At 47.9% G+C, this 19,954-nt stretch overlaps 1 protein-coding gene across 2 annotated transcripts in view; it reads left to right on the forward strand.

Moving 5' to 3' along the window:
- The window catches only part of RP1 (RP1 axonemal microtubule associated), a 1,013,486-nt gene that overhangs the window by 421,604 nt on the left and 571,928 nt on the right, over window positions 1-19,954 (forward strand). For both annotated transcript variants that reach the window (XM_073679301.1, XM_073679302.1), the window contains exon 21: window positions 8,904-9,055. In XM_073679301.1, the coding sequence (XP_073535402.1) occupies window positions 8,904-9,055 (152 nt within the window). The remainder of the gene's footprint in view (window positions 1-8,903; window positions 9,056-19,954) is intronic.

Here is a 19,954-nt window from a genome sequence, read left to right on the forward strand (position 1 = left end):
GAATACTGGCCCCCATATAAGGCTCCATACGGAATACTGGCCCCCATATAAGGCTCCATACGGAATACTGGCCCCCATATAAGGCTCCATACGGAATACTGGCCCCCATATAAGGCTCCATACGGAATACTGGCCCCCATATAAGGCCCCATACGGAATACTGGCCCCCATATAGGGCTCCATACGGAATACTGGCCCCCATATAAGGCTCCATACGGAATACTGGCCCCCATATAAGGCTCCATACAGAATACTGGCCCCCATATAACGCTCCATACAGGATACTGGTCCCCTTATAAAGCTCCATACAGGATACTGTCCCCCATATAACGCTCCATACAGGATACTGGTCCCCTTATAAAACTCCATACAGGATACTGGCCCCCATATAAAGCTCCATACAGGATACCGGTCCCCTTATAATGCTCCATACAGGATACTGGCCCCCATATAATGCTGCATGCAGGCTGTTACCCCCCACATAATGCCCCATACAGGCTGTCCCCCCCTTATAATGCTCCATGCAGGCTGTTACCCCCCACATAATGCCCCATACAGGCCCCCCCTTTTAATGCTCCATGCAGGCTGTTACCCCCCACATAATGCCCCATACAGGCTCCCCCCCCCCTTATAATGCTCCATGCAGGCTGTTCCCCCCCACATAATGCACTATGCAGGCTGCCCCCCCCTTTATAATGCCCCATGCAGGCTGATCCCCACCTTATAATGCCCCATGCAGGATGTCACCCCCCCTCTTTATAATGCCCCATGCAGGATGTCACCCCCCCTCTTTATAATGTTCCATGCAGGATGTCCCCCCCTCTCTTTATAATGCCCCATGCAGGATGTCCCCCCCTCCCTTTATAATGCCCCATGCAGGCTGTTCCCCACCTTATAATGCCCCATGCAGGATGTCACCCCCCCTCTTTATAATTCCCCATGCAGGATGTCCCCCCCTCTCTTTATAATGCCCCATGCAGGATGCCCCCCCCCCTTCTCTTTATACTGCCCCATGCCTCCATGCATTAAAAAACAAAAAATCAAATACTCACCTCCCTTCTCCTCACCTGCTACCTGCTGCCCGCTGCTCGGGTCCAAACTCCAGCGTTGTCGGCGTCTTCCCACTCAGCACTCCCTGTGACGGCTCAGGGGAGGGTGCGGTGTAAAGACGTCACCGCGCCCTCTGACCTGAGACGTCACAGGGAGCGCAGAGCAGGAAGACAGCTGATCTGCGGAGGCACGGGGAGAGGTAAGTATCGGGCTGCCGGGGCCCTGAGCAAGCGGCGGAGAAGGGCGGGCGATGACACTGCTCTCCTCCGCCCATAGCCCAGCGGGGTGCGCGACCGCCAGTGGGCCCCTCTGCCTGCTCAGGGCCCCGGCATTTGCCCGGGTGCTGACGCCGGCCCTGCTCTCACCCCTAGAGGTACAGTAGCATGAGGCGGTGTCTACAGTACAAGCCACAGAAGTTGCTCAGATAGTGCATTTCATCCAGGATGGCACCTCAGTGCGAGCTCTGGCAAGAAGGCTAGCTGTGTCTGTCAGCACAGTGTTCAGAGCATGGAGCAGATACCAGGAGATGTGGCAGAGCCATAGGAGGACAACAACCCAGCAGCAGGACCTTTACCTCCTCCTTTGTGCATGGGGGAACAGGAGGAGCACTGCCAGAGCCCTGCAAAATGACCTCCAGCAAGCAACAAATGTGCATGTGTCTGCACAAACAGTTAGAAACCGACTCCATGAGGGTGGTATGAGGGCCCGACATCCACAGATGGGGGTTGTGCTCATAGCCCAACACCGTGCAGGACGCTTGGCATTTGCCACAGAACACCAGGATTGGCAATGGCGCCACTAGCACTCTGTGCTCTTCACAGATGAAAGCAGGTTCACACTGAGCACATGTGACAGATGTGACAGAGTCTGGAGACGCCATGGAGAGTGATCTGCTGCCTGCAACATCCTTCAGCATGACCAGTTTGGCAGTGGCTCAGTAATGGTGTGGGGTGGCATTTCTTTGGAGGGCCTCACAGCCCTCCATGTGCTCGCCAGAGGTAACCTGACTGTCATTAGGTACCGAGATGAGATCCTCAGACCCCTTGTGAGTCCATATGCTGGTGCGGTTGGCCCTGGGTTCCTCCTAATGCAGGACAATGCCAAACCTCATGTGGCTGGAGTGTGTCAGCAGTTCCTGCAAGATGAAGGCTTTGAAGCTATGGACTGGCCCACCCGTTCCCCAGACTTGAATCCGATTGAGCACATCTGGGACATCATGTCTCGCTCCGGCCACCAACGTCACGTTGCACCACAGACTGTCCAGGAGTTGGCGGATGCTTTAGTCCAGGTCTGGGAGGAGATCCCACAGGAGACCACCCGCAACCTAATCAGGAGCATGCCCAGGCGTTGTAGGGAGGTCATACAGGCACGTGGAGGCCACACACAATACTGAACCTCATTTTGATTTGATTTAAGGACATTACATCAAAGTTGGATCAGCCTGTAGTGTGTTTTTCCACTTTAATTTTGGAGGTGACTCCAAATCCAGGCCTCCATTGGTTGATAAATTTGATTTCCATTGATGATTTTTGTGTGATTTTGTTGTCAGCACATTCAACTTTGTACAGAACAAAGTATTCAATGAGAATATTTCATTCATTCAGATCTAGGACGTGTTATTTGAGTGTTCCCTTTATTTTTTTGAGCAGTGTATTATACAGATATGTTGAAGTCTATGAGGGCAAAGTCACATATGACTTACATGGTTGGTCACAAGTAGTGATGAGCGAACGTGCTCGCCACTACTCGGTACTCATCCGAGCATCACTGTTCTCGCCGAGTATTTCCGGCTTGTTCGGGCGGGAGCTCGGGTCCCCTCCCTGCATGTTTGGCACTCTGTAGAGAGCCAATGAACATTCAGGGATTGCTTGCCATGCACTGGAATGCCATAGCCATGTTGGTTGTGGCATTACAGTTATAGGCTGGCCGCTTAGCGTCATCGGGTCTATTTAAGACTCAGTGACGCTAGGCTTGTCACAGTCTACCCCGGAAACAGGCAGAGTAGGGAGAGCTGCTGCTGAGTTTAGGAGAGATTTGTTTATTTATAGTTAGTATAGGTGTTCCACAACATATCTATATATTCATCTGAACTAACAGTCCTTCTGAGGACTAAGCCAGCTGCATATATTCAGTGGTGATAGCAGGAGTTAGGCAGGCAGGGTTTGTGGCAGACAGTGTATACAGCACATGAGGGTCCATTGCACGTTCTGTCTGCTGCTACAGATATTTGTAGACATAGCCCCAGATATCAGGGGCCAGGGCTAATTTTTTTATCTTAATTATGATTATTGGCTTAAAAACCAATCCAGAGTACACCATTTTTCTGCTCCATTTGCTTGTTAGCACTGCAGAATACAGCCAGATCTTTTCCATATTACAGTGATAAAAATCCAGCAATTTGTAGTGAACGTGGAAACTATTGGCCTCCATTTCCATTTTGTTTCAGTGTGTCAGTGAGGCTGTTCACATGAGGTCACTGTGAAGAATGGTAAACTACAGGGCCGCTATTTAAAACCGTGGTTGTCCGTCAGACATATCATATATAACTGCGGTCAAAATTCAGCCATTTGTAGTGAATGTTGAAAATATTGTCCTCCATTTAAAATGGGCAAGACGCGTGGCAAGGGACAGGGAAGTGGACGTGATGGTGACGCTGCATACAGAGGCTGAGGCCGTGGTCAAACTGAAATTGTGCCACAACAAACACCCACATCTTGTCGCTTGACCTTCCTGTCCCAATTACTAGGGGACCGCAGAACACCACTATTGAATACAGAACAGTGTCAAAAGGTTTTTGGTTGGATAGCAGATAATGCTTCCAGTCACTTTGCCACCACCACCACCCTGTCTTCCACATGGTCAAGTCTCAGTAGCCGTGAGTCTGGACTGAATATTCCTCACTCTGATCCTCCTTCCTTCCACCATGCCGAGTGCCCGAAGACACATGATCCCACACTTGGACACTCCGAAGAGCTGTTCACTTTTCTATTTATAGATTCAGGCCTTTCACCTGGCCAGCTTCAAGCGGGGCAACAGGAGAATGCATGTAGCAAGAGGTGGCTGATGATGATGATTGCCAGAAAGTCAGGAGGAGGACCAGTGTGCGGACGTGGAAGACGAGATGGTGGATGATATAGTCACTGACCCAACCTGGCAGGGGGACATGCAGAGCGTGGACAGCAGCACATGGGGAGGAAGGCGTAGCACCACAACACAAAGGAAGAAGCATTGTGGTGGCCGCAGACACAAGGCGGACAAGCGTTCCCTGTAACACCAACACGACGGAAGTTGCCAGTACAACTGTTAGGTCTTCCCGAGTCTGGTTCTTTCTTAAAGACTCTGCAGATAACCCCAAAAAGACCATTTGCACCATCTGCTAGGCCAGCATCAGCAGGGGTAGCAAAACTATCAACCTGACCACCACCAGCATGATCAGGCACATGGCAGCAAAGCAGCCGACTAAATTGGCCGAACCCCAGGGTCCAGAAACAGTGTCTGCGGGTGACACCAGTGCTTCTTCCGCTGTTGTGCGTGCACACCAATCCTCTGTCCATGGTACATGTGAAGATGCCTCCTGCACCTGTTGTTGCATACTCTGAACTAGCATCATCAGAAACCACGTCGAAGTCCTTGTCCCAGCACAGCGTTCAGTTCTCTCTACCCCAGTCCTTGGAACGCAAGCGCAAATATGCAGCCAATGTCCCCAGGCCACACTACTAAATTCACACATTTCGTGAATGCTTGCACTCGAAATATTGCCTTTTAGGCTCGTGGAGATGGAAGCTTTACGCAACCTGATGGCGGCGGCTGTCCCTCGGTACTCGGTCCCTAGCTACCACTATTTCTCCGTTGTGCCATCCCCGCATTACACAAGCAAGTGTCCTACAACATTAGCCGTGCCCTCAACAATGCAGTTACTGGGAAAGTGCACCTAACCATGGACTCATGGACAAGTGCTTTTGGGCAGGGACGGTACATCTCGCTGATGAAACACTGGGTTAATATAGTGGAAGCCGGGACCCAGTTGGACATTGGGACGGAACACGTCCTCCTGACGCCAAGGATTGCGGGACCTGGGTCCATCAGGGTTGCCCCCACATTCTACAGCTCATGGACCTCCTCCACTTCAGTCTACATCTCCGAAATGACCATCAGTCACAAGCTGGAAGCACTGCAGCACTGCCTTGGCCAAGCGGCAACAGGCTGTGCTGAAGCGAATATGCTTAGGTGACAAACCTCACAATGCTGAAGAGTTGTGGACAGCTCTGAAAGAGCAGGCAGATCTGTGGCTGACACCGTTGAACCTACAGCCAGGCATAGTCGTGTGTGACAATGGCTGGAACCTGGTGGCGGCTCTGAGGCGAGGCGAGCTCACACACGTACCATTCCTGGCCCATGTGCTTAACCTCGTGGTTCAAGAGTTTCTCAAAACCTACCCAGATCTGCTGGATTTTCTTGTCAAAGTACATAGCGTGTGTGCCCATTTTAGAAAGTCAGCTACAGCTTCCGCCGCCCTTGCCATGCTTCAGTAGCATTTGCAGCTTCCAGCTCATCGACCGGTGTGCGATGTCCCCATGCATTGGAACTCTACAATTCAGATGTTGTGAAGGATTTGTGAGCAGAAAAGGGCAGTTGTTGACTGCCAGCATCAACACGGTCGTCGGTATTCAGGTCAGCCTTAACACATAAAACCTCAGGAGTGGACATGGATGTCAGACGTCTGTGCCATCCTCCAAAACTTTGAGGACTCCACCAAGATAGTGAGCGGTGATAACGCCATAATTAGCATCACCATCCCGCTTCTGTCTTCTGAAACGCTCTCTGCTCTCAATTAAAGAGGATGCATTGCAGGCGGAGTACGATGAGAAGAAGCAAGGAACCATACAGGGAGATTCCATACAGCCCAGCCTCATCTCATCCCAATGTAGATTGGGTGACAATGAGGAAGAGGAGGAGGAGGAATAACAGGAGCTAATTTCCTGCACTATAGACGTTAATACCCGCACAACTGTCATACAAGTCTGTTCAGCGTGGATGGTCTAAGGAGAGGAAGGAGGAGGAGGATGAGGAGGTGAAGGATGAGGAGGAGCGCATGGTCAGTTGTCCTCTTAGTGAGGACATGGAAGTCTTTCCTATTAGCAGTCTGGCACACATGGCTGAGTTTGTTACGTAGCCTTTCCCATGACCCTCGCGTTCTCCAAATCTTGGGTGACACTCATTACTGGTTGGAGAACTTTCTATCTCTTATTCCTGTGGCGGACAGGTCTCCTAAAATGGGGCAGTACCAGAAGGCCCTTGTTGTGGAATTATTAAAAAAAATTCCCATCTGAAAACGCTGGCGGCAGAGGTCATAGTTTGTTGCACAACCAAGGAGTACAGGCGAGAGAGACACAACTCCATTCCAGCAGAGGCAGGGGAACACTGTCAAAGTTCTGGGACAGTTTTCTCAGACCTATCATCGCACAAGCCCTGATGCGCGAGGTAGTCTCACAAGGAGAGAAAAGTTTGGGATTATGCTGAAGGAGTACCTTTCCAACCATACCAGCATCCTCCGTGATTCATCTGTGCCTCATAATTATTGGGTATCCAAGATGGACACGTGGCATGAACTGGCTCTCTATGCCTTGGAGGTCCTGGCCTACCCTGCCGCTAGCGTTTTGTCAGAGCGGATTTTTAGTTCCGTCGGGGGAATTATAACTGATAGGCGCATCTGCCTGTCAACTGAAAATGCTGACAGGCTGACTCTTATAAAATTGAAAAAGGGCTGGATTGGGCCAGACAATCCCAACACCACCGAATTGTTAGAACTCTCCTGTTAGGTTTTTTTTAGTTTGCTGGTCACATGACCATTTTTGCCTATTTAATCCAGCTCCGCCCTCCTGGCCTTGCTGGACTTCATTGTATTTTCTACTCTTGAGCTAGCTTGGTGCTCTGTTGCCGTTCTCTGTTAGTTTTGCTACGTCTTCTGACCTCTATGCTTTTTGTTGTGTGTTTGTCTTTGACTGCTACTATTTCTGCTAGGAGGTGTCCAACTTATCCCAGTCCCTAGTTCTTGTAGGGATCCCTCCCTCTCATCTATAGGTCTTCGTACAGACTAGCCGAGGACTTTAGCGGGTCTGATCGCAGGATCAGGTTCCCCGTTACATCGTAGGGATCTAGTTTAGTTCTATTGTAGGGACAGATCTCCTGTCTTTCCTTAGTCCCTGTAGCAGATCATAACACGAATGACAGCAGCGTAACATAAAGTCAAATACAGTGTCTTTTTTTGGGAGGTCTAACTCTATTCCCATGCACCTCTGTCTTCACACCCAGACATGGGTATATGCTTCCTGATTTTGTCTATTTGCTCTTGTCCTCCTTCTCCTCCTCCTCCTCCTCCACCACCATATCACTACCATATCTACATCTCTTGCAAGGGGCATTCACTGCATAGGCAAACAGTATGGGAGACCCACTTCCTAATTATGGGAACATTTTTTTCATGAGGCCCTCCTCAACGTCTCTTCCAAGGGGCATTGGAGTGCATCCACATTTTTGGCAGCCGTTGTATTCACTGCATACCCTATAACTAGATAGCAGAACCGCTCCTTTCTAGGAACATGTCGTTACTGAGGCCCACCTCTATGTGTCTTTAAATTGGTATTGAGGCTTTTCCTAAATTTTTGCAGCCCTTGCAGTCACTGCATGGGCATTACCACTGTAGGATACCCACTGCTTTATAATGGGAACATTTCTTTTAATGAGGCCCTCTTCTATGTCTCTTCAAAGGGGTATTGGGGTTCATCCAAATTTTTGGTAGCCCTTGCAGTCACTGCATACGCAATAACAGTATACGAGAACCAATCGTTAATAATGGGAACAACAAAGCATAGCCGGCTGATGGCTCTCTAACAATAGCGAGGGCCAACTGCTGGCCCTTTAAGAATAGTAAGGGCCGCCTGATGGCCCTATAAAATAGGCTTTGTGACTTTCAGAGTCCCTCCTTCATAAAATAAACAAAAAGTGTCTGATCATGTCTCACATGCCATATGGCCAGATAAGGTAGTAAAATGTTAAAATTACATTTACTGGTAAATGTATTTATCACCGTTGAAAGCAATGCAAAAGTGCAAAAACACATCAAAAACATAGCCCAAGGTGTGGAAGAGCATTTTTGTTTTTGGTTATTTATTTTGCCTTATATACAAGTCATTACCCTGGAAATGATGTTGCTCAACATTTTTACCAGGAAAATCCATTTTGGTTTCATTTTTGTATGTTTTATTGTGAGTCCGTAAAAGTGGCGTAATACTCTGACAACATTGTTGACAGCAGTGACCTGGGAGTCAGATGCTTCCAGGGGTCTTCCCCATGCTGTTCCCATGTCATTTGAGCACTGTTCCCATCGATTTGGGCAATGTTTAGGCCCTCTGCAGACCGCCGGAGGAGCCGCCAGAAAAATGCTCGAGTTTCCCATAGACTTACATTGGGCTCATTACTCGGATTGAGCACCCGAGCATTCCAATTTGCTTGACCCGAGCAACGAGTACCCGAGCATTTTAGTGCTCGCCCATCACTTGTCACAAGTCTTATTGTCATTGGTGACGACTCTGACTTTAAGTATATTTTGAATGTTATATAATATAACTAATGTCTTTTATCAATGATATGTTTCTTCTCTAGTGTATTTATACTTAGATGAAGAGTTCAGTCCTACGCAATTTATTAATCCTTTGTTGCTATGTTCTAGTAATTTCTTGAGACTTCTCCTTCCTGTAATTTCAGTCTTCAATCAGAGCGGCTAAATATGTAGATGGCAGAATATCACGCACCTTGGATTGTATGCTGATGATATATGCTTGTCTGTTTTCCAGTTGTGAAATACAAGATCAATGTCTACACAGGACATTTAGAACAAGCAGGAACCGAGGCTCCAATTTATATCTGCTTGTATGGAGAACATGGAGATTCAGGAAAAAGAATTTTGCTTAGATCAGACTTGTCAAGTCCTTTCCAACAAGGGCAGGTAACACAATTTTTTTACATACATAATTTCCACTAATTTCAAATATTACAGGTTTTATTAACATATTAGATGGAATACATTTTAATGATGTTGTAGTCATTGGACAACGCTTGTCAATATGTCCCATTATAGTGACTCGCCCAGGGGGAATATGGGGACTCGGTACCCGGGCTTTTACCTTCTTGGGATGTCACGGCAGTCGGCTCCCGGGCCCGTACCCTGGGGTAACGCTTTAAAAGGGGTTTGTTAACAGTTTTGTCTCGTGATGCCACCTGTGTTTCCTGGTAATGGGTACCAGCGCTGCTGCAGACCTCCGGGGGTGATGGGATGGCAGCTGAGATGTTTCTGCTCCCCACATGTGGAGCGGGCCCCCGGGGCAGGATTGATGGAAGGGATGCCGGTGAGAGGTGGCCCGGTTGGGTCAGGGGGAATGACGGACACGCACACAGGGGATTCGCTTCATTACCTTTACTGGTATAACGGCAGGTATGGTCCAGGGTACCTAGTAGGAAGGGTGCACTTCCGGATTCTCCCCAGTAAGCGGGTATAAGGCCTCCTGATCCGTTTCTTCCTCTCCCTAAAGCTTCTGGCCAGCCTGGAACTAGGCCTAGCTTCTGTACTGTTTCACTCTCTCACCTGTCAGCTTGGTAGTAGAACTGTTCTCTGGCTACCACTATCCCTGGATGCTGGGGCCTTCGTGGTTCCTAGTTCTGTAAATGATGGTAGCTTCAGGTTAACCAGGGATCTGGAATCCTCCTGGTATGCCGGTTGTCCCTACTGGGTGTAGAGGACCCTGTAGGCGCGGCCCGGTGTCCGGCTTGTGTCTGGGGTGAGCTTTAGATGCTCCTCTGCCCCCTTAACTCCTCTCTCCTTGCCTCGGCCACACACGGGGCCCTCAGCACAGCAGCAGACGTGCTGCTCCTTCACTGATCTAAGTGTCAGCACACTCTCTCTCTGACTGACTGCCTAACTCCACCCTCCAGTATATATATCCCTAACAGGGCTCCCTCTGGTGGTATGAGGTGGAAGGGTGGAAGTGTTTATGTAATGAGGGCCTCTTGTGGAGAAGTCCATCCATGCACCCTTTTGGGTCCTGTGGTACCTGTAGTAGCAGGGTGCCACATTCCCCCCTAGTACAACTCTGTACTCCTGGACTGAAGCATTTTAAACAGGTAACAATAATAATTACAATAATAAAGTTACAGTAAGTCCCATAACCAGGTTTCCTTTTCACCGGTGAAGGTGCAACATGAGCAGCATGAGGGACCCATCTAAAACCCTCAATGTAGGCCCTGGGCGTGGCTACAGGGCATAAGTGATCCTGGTGTTGGACCACATCTTCGGCCACGCCAAACAGGTTTTTGTTCAGTGGTCTTTTAATATGAAACCAGTAGGGGGCACTTTAATAAGTTCAACTATGTACAATGGACAGTTTTTGGCTGCTCACAGTCCTCAGCCTACAAGTCTTTATACCCTTTATGGGTAACTAAATGCACACATAAATTTTTCAGTTCGCACAATAAATAACAGTAGGCAATACCCAACTGGGTAACTATTTACACTGTGGGCATTTTGTATTTATTCCATATACCTGGCAGGGATTTGGCCTTGTGTGCTGTGTGTGGGCCTTCGTAGCACTGGGGTGATACTTGTGTCTGTGCATGCACTCTCTGTTAACCTATCAGATCTACGTGCGGGTAAGTTATAAAACTGCCTCAATCTCTCTATAGGACTGGCAAGTGCACTGTTTACTGAGCCTTCAGGCTCTGCTTCAACTGGTGATCCTCCTCTTACTCTGGACTCTTCCTGTTCCTGAGCAAGTTCTTCCAGGGCACTCACAGGTTCTTCTTGTGGTGGAGGCTCTTCTGGTGGTTGACAGAAGTGTATCACTGGTTTGATAACTGCTCCATCGAGTTGAGGCCAGTCCGCGGGGAAGTCTCCTAGAACTGTATGAACTACATCTTCCTTGGGTTTTTCGGTGTTATAAGAGGTACTTCTTCCTACAAACCGGTCGTACCAGCTTGATGGGCCTGGTTGATCTACTCCTGGGTGTCTGCCCTTGGCCCCAGCGTTTGCCCGTTTAAAGGACAGATCCGTGTGGTTTGGCCTACCTTGTGGCAACGGTAGCAAACGAGTTCACTTGGAGGGCGACGTCGGTCGTTGGCCCCCCCACGGGGTGGCGTTGTCCTCCTTCTTCTCCTCATCCAGGGGACATCCTTAGGACTGTCGGCGAGTAGGATCCTTCCTTCCGGCTCGGGCTCCGTCTGTAGCTGCAGGGGGCTCAGGACAGTGGCCAGGGTTTTACTTAGCTGACGCACTTCAGAGCGCAGGCTGTCCAGCTCACTAGGGGATGCTGCTTGCACTTTTGCCTCAGCCGCTAATGAAGGGGCAGTGAGTGATGTGGGCATTGGGGTGGCCCCACCCTGGTAATGCTGAATAGCAGTATCTGATGTTTCTAGGGGCTGAAGGCCCTTAATAGCCATGTCCTTCAGGGCGTCAAAGGTGGAATTTGGATGATCTAAGGCCCACCACTGTACAGTTCTGCTCTCCTCCTGGGACCTTAACCCCCGGATGAATTGTTCTATCAGCATTTTGTCTTCATCATGTATGCTGGCTGGACTAACTTGTTTCAGGACCCGCAGGGCCTCTTGTAAGCGCCAGGCATAATCCTGGATACTGTCCTCAGGTTTCTGGGTACAGTGGTAGAACCTCATCCGAAGATCTGTCTCAGTGCAGTTTTCAAAGACAGTTTGCAGTCTCTTAAATATAATGGATACTGATTCCTGGTCTGCGGCTGGCCAGGTTTCAACTTCCCGCTCTGCGGCACCAGCCAATTGTCCCAGCACAACAGCGGCTCTCTGTTTACCAGTCATTGAGTACATGTCCAGTACACCGAATATTTTCATTTTGAACCCAGACAGGGTGTCTGGTTTGCCGTCATACTGGGGAAGCCATTTCGCTCCGGGAACGTAAGGCAGGGCCATTGGTATCTCTGGAGTCACGATCCCTGCTGGTGGGGCGGCCGCTCCGGCCTGAGCAGCGCCGGGCGCAAGTTGAGCATCGGGAGCGTTGACCGGTGCTCTGGCGTCTTGCTGGTCGTCGGCCATGGTTGCGCCCCCCTAGTAAAACCGTAGCCTACCTTCTTTACTTTTATCAGGTAGGCCGCAGCTCCGCAGATCAAGGTCTCCTTCCAGGACCTTACGTTTCCTGGCGCTGCGTTAGAGCGCGAGGTGGGGCTTGAGCTTCGTGCGCTACCAACATTCACGCCTTTTCTGGTTCCCGCGGTTACGCCCCTCTTCTTCCCGCGCGGCGACGCGGTAATGGCGGCGATGTTCATCACAGTTTAAACACAGCTCAATTACGGCACACAGTACCCAGTGGCAACCTTGCACGAAATCCTGTTTGTGATGCCAGGAAGAGATGACTCGCCCAGGGGGGATATGGGGGACTCGGTACCTGGGCCTTTACCTTCTTGGGATGTCACGGCAGTCGGCTCCCGGGCCCGTACCCTGGGGTCATTCTTTAAAAGGGGTTTGTTAACAGTTTTGTCTCGTGACGCCACCTGTGCTTCCTGGTAATGGGTACCAGCGCTGCTGCAGACCTCCGGGGGTGATGGGATGGCAGCTGAGATGTTTCTGCTCCCCACATGTGGAGCGGGCCCCCGGGGCAGGATTGATTGAAGGGATGCAGGTGAGAGGTGGCCCGGTCGGGTCAGGGGGAATGACGGACACGCACACAGGGGATTCGCTTCAGTACCTTTACTGGTATAACGGCAGGTATGGTCCAGGGTACCTAGTAGGAAGGGTGCACTTCCGGATTCTCCCCAGTGAGGGGGTATAAGGCCTCCTGATCCGTTTCTTCCTCTCCCTAAAGCTTCTGGCCAGCCTGGAACTAGGCCTAGCTTCTGTACTCTTTCACTCTCTCACCTGTCAGCTTGGTAGTAGAACTGTTCTCTGGCTACCACTATCCCTGGACGCTGGGGCCTTCGTGGTTCCTAGTTCTGTAAATGATGGTAGCTTCAGGTTAACCAGGGGTCTGGAATCCTCCTGGTATGCCGGTTGTCCCTACTGGGTGTAGAGGACCCTGTAGGCGCGGCCCGGTGTCCGGCTTGTGTCTGGGGTGAGCTTTAGATGCTCCTCTGCCCCCTTAACTCCTCTCTCCTTGCCTCGGCCACACACCGGGCCCCCAGCACAGCAGCAGACGTGCTGCTCCTTCACTGATCTAAGTGTCAGCACACTCTCTCTCTGACTGACTGCCTAACTTCACCCTCCAGTATATATATCCCTAACAGGGCTACCTCTGGTGGTATGAGATGGAAGGGTGGAGATGTTTGTTATGTAATGAGGGCCTCTTGTGGAGAAGTCCGTCCATGCACCCTTTTGGGTCCTGTGGTACCTGTAGCAGCAGGGTTCCACAATAGCAGCTTTGTTGATTTGATTTTATTTGAATGGCCTCCATGCAGTGGCAGGGAAATGTCTTGCCTGCAAAGTTGTTTGCAAGGGGTGTTAGGAACCATGTCTGCAATGTTCAGCTGATTTCCCTGGCAGAAATTATGCCTTAGTCCAAAAATGCACACGTAGTTCTGCAGAAATATTCTGAATAAATATTGTTACTCTGAAAATCCTGATAGCAAGTTGCAATTTATTGAAGCCTCTATTTTATAGGTAGAGCACAATCCAGTCATCATTATGCACATTTATGACAGAGAACAAGTGTCCAAGCTCTCCATAGTGGCAGAAATCTTTCATTTTAAATTGCAGCATTAATTAAGATCTAAGGGGTAATGTTTCTACTTGAGAAGGATGACAAGTCAGGCTTGGCATGTCAGAGTGAGGAGACTTATGTCATGCATGCTCCTTTGGGAAATTAAATATGCAAATTGCTTCTTCAGAGAGGAAGAAGACTTGAACTCTAGTGACACCTATTGGAAGTAGAAATCATAAAAGTCAATATCGACCTTTAGCAAGCCTTAAAATATGACTTAGGCTTTTATCCTAAATCATATGACAAAGGTCAAAGGGTTGATATTGACTTTTAGGATTGCTACTTCCAATGGGCGGCACTAGAGTTCAAGTCCTCTTCCTCTCTGAAGAGGCAATTCGCAGCATTAATTAACTAATCAATTGTGATTTAAAGAATAGATGGTACCAGACCAAGCCCATGATATTACAGTATCTATATGATACCATAACATACAAAAAACAGCCCCTATTCCTTTTCTCATGGGATTTTATACACACATTTAGCTAATAAAATGGGTGTAGATAGTGATGGAATGGAGGCATGAGCAATGAGTTGAGTGCCAGTGAAACACCAGCAAGCCACTCTGCTTTGACCACACACACTCCCTGAGGAATCCATGTACGCAAAACGCACTTTGGGGTAGTAGTCGGCATGCCACTTGCATCTGATATGGGCAATCATTGGTTTTGATGATGCATGTTCTTACTATTTTTTGCAATCAGATATATTACGTTATGCTACACTTGTATGACAACATGTACATTAATGTGTATTGGCAAATGAGAATAAGACACGACAGTACAGTATATATGCCTGCAATTGAAATGTATTTCTTAGACATGTCCTACATTTGATGTAACTGCTTTTCTTCTAATGTTCAGGAACATGTCATATATAATATATACAGTATATATATATATATATTGTGGTAAGACACCTCACTTGGCCGCTTCCGGACGCAGACTCAGGAACATAGGCGGATTATAATGAGGGCAATCTGGGCTTCCGCCTGGGCGCCGCGGCACATACCGGCAGACAGTGTCAGGGGGGGCCCCCGGACCGCTCCCCCAGCAGCGGCGCATGGCCGCTACTTCTTCTTCGGCCGGGCCAGCACTGCAGCTGTTAACTTCCCTGTGCTGGCCCGGCCGCGTCACTGCTGGAGACACGGCCCTGTGCGCGGCCGTGTCTCCTAGCTGTGACGTCACGCAGTGCGTGCCCGGCCTGCACTGCTGCAGCGGAGAGGAGCAGGAGAACTGGAGCCGGGGGATGGTGAGTGTGAGTGTGTGTGATTGAGTGAGTGAGTGTGAGTGTGTGTGTGTGTGTGTGTGTGCGTGCAGGCAGATATTGTGTTATGTCTGTTTATATGTATTTTTGTGTTTCAAATGTGTTTATGCGTGTATGTATATGTCTATATATGTTTGTGCGTGCGTGACTGCGTGTGGCCTCCCGCTGTCTCTGGGGGGGGCACCGTGCAGCCTCCCGCTGTGTATAGATGGCGCCGTGTGGTCTCCTGCTGTGTATAGATGGCTACGTGCGGCCTCCTGTTGTGTATTGATGGCACCGTGCGGCCTCCTGCTGTGTATAGATGGCGCCGTGCGGCCTACCGCTATATATAGATGGCTACGTGCGGCCTCCTGCTGTGTATAGATGGCTACATGTGGCCTCCTGCAGTGTATAGATGGCTACGTGCGGCCTCCCGCCATGTATAGATGGCTACGTGTGCTCAATATTGAGTCATACAATTAATGTAAGGCTATGTGCCCACGATGCAGAAATGCTCCGGATTTTTTTTGAGCGCTTCTGCATCTTCCTGGCAGAAAAAACGCATGCGGATTTTACATGCGTTTTTCCTGCCAGGGACAAGCAGATGTGAAGCGTTCTTCAAATGTATTTCCGCATGCGGGTTGACAAGCACTTTCCAAGCGATTTTAGCATCACTTGGAAAGTGCTTGACAACTTGGTCACACTATATAAATCCATGCAACCAGCATGGATTTATATAGTGTGACTGTAAAAGAATGGTAAAAAAAAAAAAAAAAATATATAATTACCTTCTGATGGCCTGCCGACGTCAGCGGTCGCGTGACCCATCAGATGACTAAATAACGTTACGGCAGGTCCTTTTCAAACCATCGCTAGCTGCCGGCAAGCCAGGACACATCGGATAAAGACACCGGGGGCCATCAGAAGGTAAGTATAATATTTATTTTTTATCTTATTCTTTTTTTACAGGTTCTATGGTACCCGGGTCCGGAGGAGAGTCTCCTCTTCTCCCGACCCGGGTACCATCCGCACATTGAAACGCATGGAATCCGCATGTACAGATGCAGTGATGCGGATTCCATGCGTTCCAATGCAAGTCAATGGCGGCGAAAACGCCGCGCTTCAGCAAAATAATTGGTAGTGCTGCGGATTTTTCCGCAATGATAATCCGCAGCGGAAACTTCCGCAGCATGTGCGCAGCACATACAGATTATCATTGGGGAACATGGCAGACCTTCTACCAAGCGTTTTTTAAGCGTTTCTGCAGTGGAATTGCCGCTGCGGAAACGATTAAAAAACGCATAGTGGGCACACAGCCTAAAAAAAAATATTATAATTAATATTGTGCCAAATTAATTTCACGTGAACTATCACATGATCTATCACAGGGGATCATGTGACATGTGATACATCAGGTGTGTGTGTGTGGAGCAGGGGGGCCTGCGCCTTCTAAACTGCCCGGGGCCCTTGCTACTCTTAATCCACCCCTGCTCAGGAACCGTGTTTTCTCTGCATTCTTTATTATGTGGCATAAAGCCCTGCAGCTCCAGCAAAAATAAACATAGCCTTACTGGCAAAACAACAAAACAAAAGATAAATGATAGCACAGTCCATAGAAGTGTGGGTTTCACCCACACAGGTTGTAGTCCCAGCTTTCAGCTCCTCTCTAAGCTGTGGCTTTTCCAGTCTGGAGACCTTGCCCCTCCAGACAAAACAACCGAAAAAAAAATGGTGACTGAGCATTTAAACCTTGCTCAGCCACACCCTGAGGGGAGGTAGTGTGAATGGCTTCCCACCCTCTTTGCCATTGACATGAAACCTCACACCCTCTAGTGAGTTAACCCCCAGCATATAACATGCTGGCAGAAATTTTGCAGGTTTCAGTTCACACAGGCTAGCAACCTGATATACAGTACAGACCAAAAGTTTGGACACATCTTCTCATTTAAAGATTTTTCTGTATTTTCATGACTATGAAAATTGTACATTCACACTGAAGGCATCAAAACTATGAATTAACACATGTGGAATTATATACTTAACAAAAAAGTGTGAAACAACTTAAAATATGTCATATTCTAGGTTCTTCAAAGTAGCCACCTTTTGCTTTGATGACTGCTTTGCACACTCTTGACATTCTCTTGATGAGCTTCAAGAGGTAGTCACCGGAAATGATCTTCCAACAATCTTGAAGGAGTTCCCAGAGAAGCTTAGCACTTGTTGGCCCTTTTGCCTTCACTCTGCGGTCCAGCTCACCCCAAACCATCTCGATTGGGTTCAGGTCTGGTGACTGTGGAGGCCAGGTCATCTGGCGTAGCACCCCATCACTCTCCTTCTTGGTCAAATAGCCCTTACACAGCCTGGAGGTGTGTTTGGGGTCATTGTCCTGTTGAAAAATAAATGATGGTCCAACTAAATGCAAACCGGATGGAATAGCATGCCACTGCAAGATGCTGTGGTAGCCATGCTGGTTCAGTATGCCTTCAATTTTGAATAAATCCCCAACAGTGTCACCAGCAAAGCACCCCCACACCATCACACCGCCTCCATGCTTCACGGTGGGAACCAGGCATGTAGAGTCCATCCATTCACCTTTTCTGCGTCGCACAAAGACACGGTGGTTGGAACCAAAGATCTCAAATTTGGACTCATCAGACCAAAGCTCAGATTTCCACTGGTCTAATGTCCTTTCCTTGTGTTCTTTAACCCAAACAAGTCTCTTCTGCTTGTTGCCTGTCCTTAGCAGTGGTTTCCTAGCAGCTATTTTACCATGAAGGCCTGCTGCACAAAGTCTCCTCTTAACAGTTGTTGAAGAGATGTGTCTGCTGCTAGAACTCTGTGTGGCATTGACCTGGTCTCTAATCTGAGCTGCTGTTAACCTGCGATTTCTGAGGCTGGTGACTCGGATAAACTTATCCTCAGAAGCAGAGGTGACTCTTGGTCTTCCTTTCCTTCAGCGGTCCTCATGTGAGCCAGTTTCTTTGTAGCGCTTGATGGTTTTTGCAACTGCACTTGCTAGTTTTGATGCCTTCAGTGTGAATGTACGATCTTCATAGTCATGAAAATACAGAAAAATCTTTAAATGAGAAGGTGTGTCCAAACTTTTGGTCTGTACTGTATATACAGCCCTTGGCAAAAATTATGGAATCACTCAATTCTGAGGAAAAAATTATGGAATCATGAAAAACAAACACACAAAAGAACACTCCAATACATCACTAGTATTTTGTTGCACCACTTCTGGCTTTAATAACAGCTTGCAGTCTCTCAGGCATGGACTTAATGAGTGACAAACAGTACTCTTCATCAATCTGGCTCCAACTTTCTCTGATTGCTGTTGCCAGATCAGCTTTGCAGGTTGGAGCCTTGTCATGGACCATTTTCTTAAACTTCCACCAAAGATGTTCAATTGGATTGAGATCCAGACTATTTGCAGGCCATGACATTGACCTTATGTGTCTTCTTTCAAGGAATGTTTTCATAGTTTTTGCTCTATGGCAGGATGCATTATCATCTTGAAAAATTATGCGATCATCCTCAAACATCCTTTCAATTGATGGGATAAGAAAACTGTCCAAAATGTCAATGTAAACTTGGGCATTTAATGAAGATGTAATGACAGCCATCTCCCCAGTGCCTTTACCTGACATGCAGCCCCATATCATCAATGACTGTGGAAATTTGCATGTTCTCTTCATGCAGTCATGTTTAGAAATCTCATTGCAACAGCACCAAACAAAAGTTCCAAAATCATCACCTTGCCCAATGCAGATTCGCGATTCATCACTGAATATGACTTTCATCCAGTCATCCACAGTCCACGATTGCTTTTCCTTAGCCCATTGTAACCTTGTTTTTTTTCTATTTAGGTGTTAATGATGGCTTTTGCTTAGCTTTTCTGTATGTAAATCCCATTTCCTTTAGGCGGTTTCTTACAGTTCGGTCACAGACATTGACTCCAGTTTCCTCCCATTCGTTCCTCATTTGTTTTGTTGTGCATTTCCTGTTTTGGAGACATATTGCTATAAGTTTCCGGTCTTGACGCTTTGATGTCTTCCTTGGTCTACCAGTATGTTTTTTCTTTAACAACCTTCCCATGTTGTTTGTATTTGGTCCAGATTTTAGACACAGCTGACTGTGAACAATCAACATCTTTTGCAACATTGCGTGATGATTTACCTTCTTTAAATAGTTTAATAATCCTCTCCTTTGTTTCAATTGACATCTCTTGTGTTGGAGCCATGATTCATGTCAGTCCACTTGGTGCAACAGCTGTCCAATTTGATGCAGGTGTTAGTTTTGGAAATGAAAATTTACAGGGTGATTCCATAATTTTTTCCTCAGAATTGAGTGATTCTATAATTTTTTCCCTCTGCTTGGTCTGAAAAAAATTACCCTTACTGAGTACCACATTTTTTTTCTTGATTTCTTTTAGTGTTTCTTAAAGCTATAAAGTTGCCATTTGAAATTACTTTAGTTTTGTGCCATGCCTGTGATCTGCTTTTTTTCAACAACATTACAACAACATCTCCAAGCCCGGTGATTCCATAATTTTTGCCAGGGATTGTGTGGGTGTGCGTATATGTATATATATATACAGTACAGACCAAAAGTTTGGACACATCTTCTCATTTAAAGATTTTTCTGTATTTTCATGACTATGAAAATTGTACATTCACACTGAAGGCATCAAACCTATGAATTAACACATGAGGGATTATATACTTAACAAAAAAGTGTGAAACAACTGAAAATATGTCATATTCTAGGTTCTTCAAAGTGGCCACCTTTTGCTTTGATGACTGCTTTGCACAGTCTTGGCATTCTCTTGTTGAGCGTCAAGAGGTAGTCACCGGAAATGGTCTTCCAACAATCTTGAAGGAGTTCCCAGAG

This window comes from Phyllobates terribilis, unplaced genomic scaffold (assembly GCF_046119375.1).
Source record: "Phyllobates terribilis strain yellow unplaced genomic scaffold, ASM4611937v1 Scaffold_4__5_contigs__length_816908805, whole genome shotgun sequence".
Taxonomy (NCBI): Eukaryota; Metazoa; Chordata; class Amphibia; order Anura; family Dendrobatidae; genus Phyllobates; species Phyllobates terribilis.